This window comes from Callospermophilus lateralis, unplaced genomic scaffold (genome assembly GCF_048772815.1).
Source record: "Callospermophilus lateralis isolate mCalLat2 unplaced genomic scaffold, mCalLat2.hap1 Scaffold_741, whole genome shotgun sequence".
In the NCBI taxonomy this organism is placed as follows: Eukaryota; Metazoa; Chordata; class Mammalia; order Rodentia; family Sciuridae; genus Callospermophilus; species Callospermophilus lateralis.
Window position 1 is genome coordinate 349,349 of NW_027515428.1, and position 12,978 is coordinate 362,326.

The following is a 12,978-nucleotide window of genomic DNA, read 5'->3' on the forward strand; positions in this document are numbered from 1 at the left end:
AAATCTATTGGAAAGAATTCTCCAGGGTATGGCTGTTTGCCAGATCTGCTTGGGTATTCCTGTATACACAGTGCAACTTGAGTTCATTTCCAGAAAAATTATATGTCATACAATGGGTTTCTTTCTGTTTTCTCCCACCTATTATGTAAAAGTGAACAGATAAGCCAAAATGAAAAGTTGTGGGAAAATACATGATTTACTCTGATCTTTCCTACTGTGTTTCCATGAAATAAACAGTAACATCTTTGGTTATTAGTATATATACAACTCTAGCTTTGGGTAAAACAATATCATCATATCCCAGTATATCATAATCCCATTTCCCAGTTTGCAGAGAATAAAAAAAGCATAGTCATTTCAAGTGGTATGCTTTCAAATCTTCAAATATCTAAGTGGATGTATTCATGCCCAATAGGTAACATCTAGTTAGTCTTATCACTTTTGGGAGACAGGTGTCCCCTGAGGTCTGGAGACCTAATCACATACCCCTCTGAATGACAGTTCAGTGCCTCCTTATCATCACTGCTCTATGCAAATCCTCATTTGCTTTATTTTATTTATTATTGCTGCTCTTTTACCATTTGACCGTTCTGTTGTGTTTGAGGTGATCACAAACAGAGTTCATATGTAGAATTCTAATGTTAAACAAGGTTGTCCTATGAGAAGTCATTCCAGTGGGACTGAAGTCTTAAAGTTTTAATTTTAATATAATTGTGAAGATCTAAGGTATTTAAAATAACAAGAAAAAATATAACTGTGAAGTGTTAAGGCAACATTAGTGAGCCAAAATTTGACAAAATAAGGTTTATAGAGAATCATGATCTTACCCTGAAAGATTCTCTACTAATTATTTTACTCATTATGTGTCTGCAATATGAAATAGCTCTTCTCCAGATTTCTGCATGAAGATGAATGCCATAGCAACATTTCATCAAATGTTTTCTTGTCTTGGCCACCAGTAACTTCTCTGTTAATAATTGCGTATACATTGAGCTCTTTATTTTACTACACCTTTCAGCAGCATTTAATATATTTAAATATGTTCTCTTTTAGTAATCATTTTCTTCTATAACATGCATAGAACATCACACTTGTATCTCACAATTTGCATTAATATGTACAGTTTGAGTATTTTATACTTGATATTTGCAAGAATTAACAATTCATAAATTAATGTATTTAAATACTGTATCTTTTACTTAAAATATAAAATTAATTATAGTTACAGCTGTGGATGATGGACTTAATTAAAAGTTAGAGCAAAGATGGATGATTTGACAGAATCTATAAGTAGTCCTTTTTTATTAAAATCCTGCTCAATTAAAGGGTACTTGCCAAGCAGCCTTGATTGCATATGGCCTGCTCGGGTCACTATCTCTCCCAATGCAAACATATGTTCCTAAAATAATTTTTCTGTCCTCCTTCTTTGCTTATTTCCATTTTGAAAACACACACACACACACACACACACACACACACACACACATATGATATATAAAGAGGGAGAGTTCTAAACTTGAATTTTCTTCTACTAAATATCTTGTGCATTAGCATAATGCCCCAAAAGCCATTTGTTGTTTCTAGGCTTCAGCTAAGGCATGGCATCTGAATTATCTATAATCAGCTACATTATTCTAATATCTTTAAAATAATATTTCTGGTTTGGGAGAGTGCTAAAAGCTTACACATTTCTTTACATGTATGATATTTAGAATCTTGACCTAAGAAACAATAAGTCTCCACATTAGTAGATGCATTGAGAATTAATTTAGAATTCAAGCCTCGTGCTATTCACCTGAATATTCAACAAATACTAAGAACCTACTGTGAGCTTTGTAAATATTCACTTGGTAAGGGGGATGCATTGATGAACAACACAAAGTCTCTACTTTTGTTGAACTAGCATTCTACATACACTTATTTTAATTTAAAGCTTTCATATGGGTCAGCATACATTTTCAGATACATTTGATGTTTAGTCTTGTGTTTTCTTTAAAATCTCAAGTGAGTTAATTTGTTCTTCAGGTCAGTTCCTTCATCTCTAAAACCAGGATTAAACGCTTCATACAAATGCTAATGTATATAAGATCAAGAATTAAATTAAATGTGGCTTGTGAGATAATTATTCTGTGCTTTCTATATTTCTGAAGTCCCATGAAACCTAGCATGCTCCTCAGGTATTGTTGAATATTAAGGCAGAATAATTTAGATGAATATTTGATATCTCTTTACTGTAGTATTGCTATAAATATTCAAAGATGATATTTGCAGAATTTTTATTCATTTGTTCAGTAAATTCTTGACTTCTGATAATGCCAGTTAAGATCTTTGGATATATAGAAGGTGGACTCTATTATCAGACATTTAATCTTCATGAATATTTGATGTTTTTAATGGGATGATCTTTTCTTCTTAGTGGAAATTATCCTCATTGCTATAATATTTTGGTTTTATTAATAGGAATAATCCACAAAAAGTAATAAATTTATTTGTAAAACTTACTCAGTCTCAGCAGTTGTCTTCTAGATACCAGCAAATTCATATCTTTTTAAATTAAATATCTTTGTAGTACTAATAAAAAAGTTTTATGTTTGCCCAAAGTGAAATAGAAATGTATCTGCACATGATACATTTTGCTTCTCATTTTGTTCTCTGAAACTAGTTATCATTTAAATGCAGAGCCTTCGCTTTTCTGCTGCAAAAACAGATTTATGTTATTAACTACATGCCTAGCAGCAGTATTCAGGGCACTAATTTTCTAAGTTTATGTCAGTATATTGACTCAAAGTGAATTTTTAAGTGGTTGTGAGGAAAATATCATATTAGAATAAGAAGGCCCTTTAAGAAGCTTTTCATTGATAGAAAATATTAGATGTATATGCTTTAAAAAATTAAGCCACCACAGAGTTACATAATGAGCTGCCTGTGTGTTCAATAACTATAGTTTATTTTTCTTATGCATGGGGCAGGAAGAATGTTCTGAACAAATCAGATAGACGTCATTTTACCAAATAAAAGCTTCTCTTCATTCTGAACCATTTTTTTCTTAGGATGAATTTGATGGTTTACTTCTCTCTTGCTCCTTTTTCTAATAAACTTGGTTATCTGTGGGACTAATTAGTTAAGTCATAGACTCAAAACACTGTGGAACAAATTACATAGGGAACCTGACGAGGAATTAAGGATTCATCAGGAGTTTGGTTTTGTTTTATTTTAACATATCTTTAGATAAGTGCTCATTGGGGAAAATGAATAATTTGCTTTTATTGCATTATTAATTAATCATCTGCCAGTAAGACTAGACAACTGGAAAGGTCATTTACTTTTTTGGAGTCATATCTTTGAAATGGTGCTTTGTTGTAGTCTTTTCTCTGCATGGCTTCCCTTTTATATGTTTATCACAACCACATGTTGAGGAATAAAAAGATAAGAAAAAAAACATTTCTCCACAAACTTTTTTTTTCATTTTGGCCTGAGTTGGGATCTGTTACAGTTTGCAGCAGAAATAAATTCAGGAATCAATAATTTTATTAAAGCACAGAGTGGAGAGGGAGGAAAAAGCTTTGATCTACATTTGAATACTTATTCTTTAGGAGGCAGAGGTAAAGACCAAAGTACTTCTGTACAGCAATGTCTTTCTCTAATGTTTTTGGAGTGTTTTCTGTCTCATTCCTTCCTATCAGTACATATAACATTACTTTTTACAGATTTTTATTTTTATTCCCCTTGAATCAGCAAACCCTGCCGCTGTGTATGGTCCTCAGATAGTCAGGGCATGACTTTCCTCCCTACAATGTATTTCTAGGGATACAGAGGTAAACCTATTAGTCTGAGAGTGATTGATCTTTTCCTTTGCTAGTTCTTTAAGTGAATTTTCAGGACTTTCACTTTCTTTGAAAATTTAATTAGCTTTGCAGTAGTTCATTTCATTTTGAGAAATTATCTGCTTTTATCTTAAAATTTCAAAGTTTACTATGGAATAAAATTTATATTCCTGTTGCATTCTAAATATTTTTCAAAAGGAGGAAGATATACATTTGAGACATTTATATGAGGACTTGGATATATGGTCAGTTTAATCAATTTATTATCTGAACATTCCTTCCCTACAAAGGCTATGTGTTTGACTTATTTTAATATCTGTGAGAAAAGAAAGCAGTCTGATTCTTCAATGATTTTTCTGCTTTAAATATTAATTTTCTTGTTCTAACTTTCTATTCTCAAAAGTAATTCAGTTTTTTGCCTAGTTTATTTGACTTGTTATGGAAACAAAAACTTCATATGTGGGTAGAGATGTTTTTTTAAAGAGAGCGCTCAGATATAAATGCACTACAGACTATTTAGAACTCTGTACTCCTGTCAGTTCTAAGAAATATTCAATTGAGATGGGAATGGCAGAGCTCAGCACTAAGATAAATGCCCTGTCATATGTATCCAGTGGGTAAATGCTGTTACCCCTAGTAAAACAAATATACTTATTTTCCAGCTGTGAAATGTTTAAATATACATGAACCGCCTAAATGTTGAAAATATAGGATGAAAATAATCAAACATCTCATTAGTTCTGCTATTGTATTGGTCAATTCCATCAGCTGTTTGCTTTTATATAGCAGGCACTGAAGCAAAACATACTGATTCCTCCTCATGAATTCATTTTGCTCTTAATTTTTTTCATATTTTTCATGTAAGACTAACAGTATCATAATATAAAAGCAATAAGCCAATGTATAGTGCACAAAAAAGCTCAGAAAACCAAAAAAATCAAGTCACTGAAGCTTCTTCATAGTAGAGTAACTTATAAACTATGTTCGTTCTTACAGCCTGTGTAAGTAGAACAAAGAAATTTTTTTTTCCAGTTCTTTATGAGTTGCTTTCTTTGGGTACAGGAGTGGATATATGAATTATAGATGATGAGTGCAAGTTTTGTCATGTGAACTATCTTGCTTAATGAAAACTGTTGCTTTAGCAAGAATGAGTATTCCTTCAGAGATTTTCTGGGAAAGAATGTCTTAAGAGTCATATGACTATTTATTTTAAGAATGTGCATGTTGAATATGTTATGATATAGTTACGGTTGGATATGTTATGATATAGTTGTGGTGTCTATAGCAGGAAAAGTAATATGGCTTTGGAAGATTTATATACTCATGAGTCCCACAGAGGGAGTCTGTACATTTCTTTACTCATGAGTCCCACAGAGGGAGTCTGTACATGCCATGAAAGACAATAGAGGTTTTGGTGAGATGGTAGATGGCAAAACTCCAGGCCAGAAGTCTTTAATGAGATTTCCAAGGTAAGGTACTGCATAGTAGGCACTTCAGCATGGTTAGTTTAAATAATTCCTGTGGGATTTGTACTTTAAGAGTGGTCTCTAAATGCCTCATACCCAGCCTAGGATGATTTAGAACAAGAGGAATATTGGAATATTGGCTGCCTGTGTGAGAGTTAGATAAGTGGGTGTTTGGGGATTTAGACTTGGGGTTGGTTGTTTGGCATATAAAAGATTCACTTCAGGTCAGTCCTTTGCAATCTCTAAGAATTATCTAGCCCTGGGAGGGAAATTTTTTCATCTGCTCAACTCTCTCCAGCAAGCTTTATAAGATGCCAAAACATCATAGACTATGAAAAATCAAGCCAGAAGCCTTGGTTCTAGTTCATGGTCAGTACAAGTCCAGCAATGAGCAATTACTTTAACTTGGGAGCCTTGGATTCCTTACTGATATCATGAAAATGAATACCATTAAGGTATGAAAATCTGTGCTACTACTACTACTACTTTTTTTTTGTCTTTTTTGGAACTGGGGGTGGAACCCAGGGCTTTGTGAATACAAGACAAATGCTTTTCCAGTGAGCTACATCCCAGCCCTTTCTATGCTACTTTAATGAGTATAAAGCTTTAATGAGTATAAACTCAGTGTATAGTTTCCTCAGAGGTCATTACATCCAAGATGAACATGTAGCCCAAAGAAATAGTCCTTTGGACTATACCTAATTCTTGCTTAAGCAAAACTTCTTACTGATCATGAAACTTGAAGTTTTTAACCTTTTCTATCGCTTCATAATTCATCTATCCACAACTTGATCTAAAGAAAGGGCTTAAAAAATCAAGACAAAAGAATAAAAACAGAAATGATTTGCAAATGTATGGTTTGCTTTACTAAGTTTTTTTCTACATTTTATCTTAGCAAATTTTTATATAATGGTGTGTTAGATTTTTTTTTCACTGTGACAAATACCTGAGATAATCCAATTATAAGAAGGAAAGTTTTACTTTGGCTCACTATTTCAGAGGTTTCAGTTCATGATCACTTGACATCACTGCCCTTGGGTCTTTGGCAGCACAGTACATAATGGAATGAGCATGTGGCAGAGGAGCTTCTCACCTCATGGCAGTCATGAAGGGAAAAGAGAGGATGTGTGTGTGTGTGTGTGTGTGTGTGTGTGTGTGTGTGTGTGTGTGTGTGTATAACCAATATCTCCTTTCAGAACACTCTCCCAGTGATCTAATTTCCTTCTATTCGGCCAGTCTCCCCAAAGTGCTACAGATTAGCAATCAAGTCTTTAACATGGTGGAGATATTTCAGATCCAAATTATAGCCAATGAGTATACTATTTTATTCCAACATAAAACATATTTGAAAAAAAATTAGTATCAGGAGATTAAGGAATTAGAATATTTTGGGTTCAGTGACTGCAATGCAGCTGAAGCAAATTGTCAAATTAATGACAGAATTAATGGTGGTTTGATTTGTATGTTTCTCTAATTTCTACCTTTATCTATACACATAGAAAATGAATTATGTATTTGTTTTGAATGAAATTTTGAAATTTAATCCATTAGATATCTGTGGTACAATCTTAAAGTTTTCTCAAAGTGTAGGCATGTAGATTAGTTTTATACATTAGCTTCAACATCTTCCCCTCTGCCTTACTGAATTGTTTTAGTCTTTAAGGTGCATGTCAAGTGCCTTCTTCATTGCCAATCCTTCCAAACCACTCCAATTCATGAATAAGTTCTCATTTGAGCACATACTATGTTTATTATATATCCCATTCCATTGTTACTTATAAACAAACCTATGCTATCAGTTACATTTTCTTATTTTTTTATTTTAAAGATATAATAATATTTCCACTGAGAACAAGCCTTGTATCCTCATTTTCACACTTTTATGGAACTTGACACATACAATAAATTCATTAATTATTAACAAGTGACCTGTAAGATTCACAGTATATTTTATGAAGTTAAAAGTGTTTTGAAGTAAATGTTTACATTAACCGACTAATAGTGAGGTAGAACCTACTGGGTTCTTTAAATATTATATTTAACTCTGCATGTTAAAAAAGAATAATTATAATATTTTCAAATTCCAAATTGGGGTACTCTTTATCTTCCTGTCATCTTTAGACCCAGAAAAGGAAGGCCATGCTCTGTGTCTAGAGCTTTTCTTGATCTTGCCCTTTCTCTCCTCTGGCCTCACTCCTCTTCATGAAGCTCTAACCTTGAGGGATGAGGAGATTTGCCACATAAATCCTCTTTCATAAGACCACAGATAGTCAAGACCCCATAATTTCTTTTTCAAGCTCAGGTTTCCTTCAGGAACTCCATGTCCTTTTGAGGTCCATCCTCCAATGGAAATACTGTGCATTGTTCTGCTCATCTCAAGCTAAATGGAAGACCAAAGTTGGCAGCTTTGGGTAGCAGGAAAGGGGCACAGCTTGTACCTGAAGGCTTATAGCCCACCATATGTACATGGTGAAGCCCTCATGGATTGATATGGAGCTAGAGTCAAGGAATGGAACAGCAGTAGGACTGAATGAAGTTAGAGGCTAGCCCTCTGTGGACCACCACATACTTCCCTTGCTATTCTAAAAAATACAAGTATTTTTGCATTGACCTGGCATCTGAGGTTGTTAGGAAGTTGTCTTTACAAAGTAAGAATATAAAAATTTAAATTTTCATCTTATTTAAAGTATGATTTACTATTTAAAAATATTTATACACTTTGTATGTAAGGCCTTAAACTTATATTCTTGTCTCAGGTCCCAATTTCCAGATATGTTAGTAAATTTCATATTCTTTTACAGTTGTACCAATCTTGAATTTATTTTCTTATTTTAGGAAATCAAATTCAAATTTAGAAATCTAATGTAAAGTATTTTCTTTCTTCTTGGTTAAGATGAAATTTATCAATTGCTTTGGTATTGAGTCCAATTCTAATTTCTTTATTTCTCTTTCTTCCTTTCTTCCTCCTCTTCCTCCTCATCTTTTTTCTGTCAATGATCGAAGAAACAATTTTTTTCACAAATTTGACATCAAGGATAATGCACAACCTTAAGTATCATTATATACTGTCTTTGAGTAGTTTCATATTTCTTGTGTGATTTTTCTGGCCCTTTTCTCCATGTAAACATCCCCCCAAAGAACCATGTAAATATTTTAGTGAATACTGTAAAAAACATCATGATGTGATGTGGGGCAAATTGGATATGAGGACAGATGGGGAAAACAGAGAGCATATATCGTGGGTCTCATTGTTTTCTTTTCTTTTTTTTTTTAATCAGATAATGAATGCTTCTTTATGTTCTTTTAGTGTTACAGGAAATAATTAAACTGCTCTTTATGTATTTATGTAGTATATACTTTATAACAGTCCTATAAAATGGATAATATTAAGTTTAATTTTACACTTAAGGAAATTAGAGACATTAAATAAAGTTGCTGTAGGTCATACAGTTAATATGTAAGAAGGCAAGATTCATACAGGGATGGTCAATTGCAGAAACCATCCTTTCAACCAGAGGCTCATGATTAAAATGCTGTTGCATTATTGCTTTGAACAGCTTCATTTGTATCCTTTCAATTCACTTTTTGTTAAAACTTTTGGAAGTTTCCCTTTCACCATTATCATTTTATAATTACTTAATTTTTTTTCTTTTCACAGTGGGATGCCATCACTGAAATGGATGAACACAATAGGCCTATTCATACTTACCAGGTATGCAATGTAATGGAGTCAAACCAAAACAACTGGCTTCGAACAAACTGGATCTTACGTGATGCAGTTCAGAAAATTTATGTGGAAATGAAGTTCACACTAAGGGATTGTAACAGCATCCCTTGGGTCTTGGGGACTTGCAAAGAAACCTTTAATCTGTATTATATGGAATCAGATGAGTCCCATGCAATTAAATTCAAGCCAAACCAGTATATAAAGATTGGCACAATTGCTGCTGATGAGAGTTTTACCCAGATGGATTTAGGTGATCGCATCCTCAAACTCAACACCGAAATTCGTGAAGTGGGGCCTATAGAAAGAAAGGGATTTTATCTGTCATTTCAAGACATTGGGGCATGCATTGCCCTGGTCTCTGTTCGTGTTTTCTACAAAAAGTGTCCCTTCACTGTTCAAAACTTGGCCATATTTCCTGATACCATCCCAAGAGTCGACTCTTCCTCTTTGGTCGAAGTACGGGGCTCTTGTGTGAAGAGTGCTGAAGAGCGTGATACTCCTAAACTATATTGTGGAGCAGATGGAGATAGACTGGTTCCTCTTGGAAGGTGTATCTGCAGTACAGGATATGAAGAAATTGAGGGTTCTTGCCATGGGAAGGAACATTTAAATAATTTATTTTGCATTTAATTATTTTTTAAAAGTAAACATGTTCTACAATAATTTGAAAATAGTAAACATTTGATACTGCTCCTAATAGCTAATTACAGAAAAAACCGACTCCTATTATCTATTTGAAAAATGTATAATCTGTTTTTTCTTCCTGGGAAAATATATTATTTTTATTTTGACAAAGGAGTTAAACACTATGTATTGTGGTTTTCACCTACTTTTATAAAGAATACTAAAATAAACCACAGTAATAAAAACCAATGGGGATTCAAAATAGGATTTGCCTGATGTCCCAGTGTTGGTGGTTTAGAGACACTGTCATGTTGAAACACCATTAAAAAATGATTGCATTTTTCATGTTGAATTATAATAAAAGAATAGTATTTAAGTGTACTTAAACGGGTAATTCATGTGTTTTATTTTTTTAAAAAAATAAGCTAGTTTATACAGGTGTTATGTGTTTGAAGGTTGAAGGTTGAGTATTGACCTTTTCAGAAATTAATTTATCCCTTGTTATTATTAAGTACACTTTCCAGCCACATGACACATTAATTATTTATTAAAATAGCAGTATTTGTATAAGTTCCAAGTATTAGGATATATTAATACTGCATAATGCTAGTTAAGTATAGCATTACACAGGGTTAGATAATGAAAGACCTGTAATTTTAAAAGAGAGACATTTTTCCTTTTTTATATGAAATATCTTATGAGGGTTTATTAATTTAATGAATCTATATAAAGATTTTATATACCCTTGATAAAGATCATCTATTCAATTATGTTTGTATTTAGTACTCAAAAACAAAACACATATATAGAAAAAAAGTTATTTTCTTGGTAAACTGTAGCATACTAGAGTTATTTCCTTCTCAGAGATAAATTATATACAGATGTTTGCCGGCAGTGCCATATTAAATTTTTTGACATCTTGGTTGATGCTATATTCACAGTCATTAAAAAATTCAGAGAAAATAAATAAGGAAAAAAAATACTTGTTTTTATATAAGGGTCATGGGTAATATATATGAACTTTCAAAGGATTTATCTACTCATAAAATGTTTGGGTTCTTGATTCTTGAAAAGTTTGCTAGAAGCTCCAGTGATTCTCATGTTTTATAGTTGGAGAACATTAATATTGGCATGAAAAGTCAGTAGTGTGTATTTTATAAAGCATGAACTAGTCTTCTTCCACTATTTAATCACTCAAATATATTTCATTCAGATTTATCGATATAGATTGAACCTAAAATTTTTACTCACCTAAAACAAAGATTTATAATGGAGAAAAAATAAATCATAAATGATCCTGGATAGATTTATAAAATACTTTACACTTTTTACTATATTTTTAATACAATAAATATTTTATACATATGAAAAATTATTCAGTGAATGGGAGGGCAATTAGAACTTGGATTAAAATATACCTAAGGAACCATACTGTTTTGCCACATTTTAAAGTACATAGAAGTTACAGGCTTTGATTGATTAAAAATAATCAGATTTTTAAAATATTTTTAAAATTGTTCAATAATCCAAGGATTTATGTGATTAGCTTTTACTATATTTGTATTTTTATGGCATAGACCACATGATTAAAGTAACCAACCATGATGACTAGATATCTTTTTACTTGACATGGTTGTTGTGTGAAATTTTATTCTTTGTATATGCCCTAATATTTCTTTATTGTCTGGCAAAGGTGATTTTGGACAAATGATAAACATACTCAGATTGTCCAGTGCTTCTGCATGTCTATTTTTATGTCTTGTTATCTTTATTCTTATTTACCTGGTTACAGAAATATGAGGAAGTTGGGATAGTATAAATGTTCATCATCTTCTTGTACTATATGCCAGAAACTATAAGGATTGAACTTGAATTTTACGTCCATGGCTTACAAAGTTTGAAATAAGTTTTTGTATCTATTTGTTATTTTGTAAGACTGAAAATAACCACATATGGTTTTAATTAAATATAAGGACATGCTGTTAGCAAAGAAAAGGAAATTTGAGTGGATGCAGAGACTAATTTTTTTATTTGTTCTAATTACTTACTCATGACATTAGAATGCATAAATGGAGTGTAATTTCTCATTCTTCTGGTTGTACATGTTGTAGAATCATGCTGGTCATGTAATAATATATGTACATATAGTAATGATGTCTTATTCATTCTACTATACTTACTACATCTATACCCTGCCTCCTCCCTTCTCTCCCTCTCTACATAATCCAAAGTACCTCTATTTTGCCCTAACCACACCATTCCCCTTATTGTGAATTAGCATCTACATATCAGAGAAAACATTTGGCCTTTGGTATTTTGGGATTGGCTTACTTCACTTAGCATGATATTCTCCAGCTCCATCCATTTACAAACAAATGCCATAATTTCATTCTTAAGGCTTTGTAATATTCTATTGTGTATATATACCATATTTTCTTTATCCATTCATCTGTTGAACATCATATAGGTTGGTTCCATAGTTTAGCTATTGTGAATTGAGCTGCTAAAAACATGGATGTGGCTGCATCAGTATAGTATGCTGATTTTAAGTCTTTTGGGTATAAACCAAGGAGTGGGATAATTGAGTCAAATGGAGGTTCCATTTCAAGTTTTCTGAGGAATCTCTTTCTGCTTTCTATATGGTTGCAACTATTTGCAGTCCCATGAGCAATGTATGAGTTTACCTTTTCCCCCACATCCTAGCCAACATTTATTGTTGCTCATGTTCTTGATAATTGCCATTCTGACTTGAGTGAGATGAAATCTTAGTTTTGATATGCATTTCTCTAATTCCTGGAGATGTTAAACTTTTTTTCATATAGTTGTTGATCTATTGATTTCTTCTGTGAAATTTCTGTTCAGTTCCTTAGCACATTTATTGATTAGGTTATTTATTTTCTGGTGTTGAATTTTTTTATATATCCTGGAGATTAACATAGAGACCCATTTTTAAACTTTTTTTTGTGACACCATCCTATGTTCTTTACAAATTATTTGCTTACAATTCTGTAGTCAGGATATCTGGACTAGGTTCATGGGGCGGTTCTTATTTGGTCTTAAATACAACTAAAAGTATTTGAAGATTTATCAGAGCTGGATGTCTAAGAATGGCTTCATACACTTATAATTCTATATCTAGGATCTTTGAAGTTCTAAGGTTGCTTACTGTCTACATCCTAATTATACTCTTTTAGAGTGTTTTATTTCAGATAATTATTCTAGTATTTTTCTTTATTGGTATGTATATTAAAAGTGATTATTCCCAATAGTATTCAAGTGACTTCACAATTGGGCCCTGTTCTGTTCTTTTCCTAGCCTTGGATAATTCTGTGTGCTA

At 32.4% G+C, this 12,978-nt stretch overlaps 1 protein-coding gene across 1 annotated transcript in view; it reads left to right on the forward strand.

Moving 5' to 3' along the window:
• Positions 1-9,647, forward strand: part of LOC143386207 (ephrin type-A receptor 6-like) — a 223,411-nt gene extending 213,764 nt beyond the window's left edge. Inside the window, exon 5 of the mRNA XM_077108439.1 lies at positions 8,949-9,647. Coding sequence (XP_076964554.1) covers positions 8,949-9,647 — 699 coding nt within the window. The remainder of the gene's footprint in view (positions 1-8,948) is intronic.
• Positions 9,648-12,978: the final 3,331 nt, after the last annotated feature.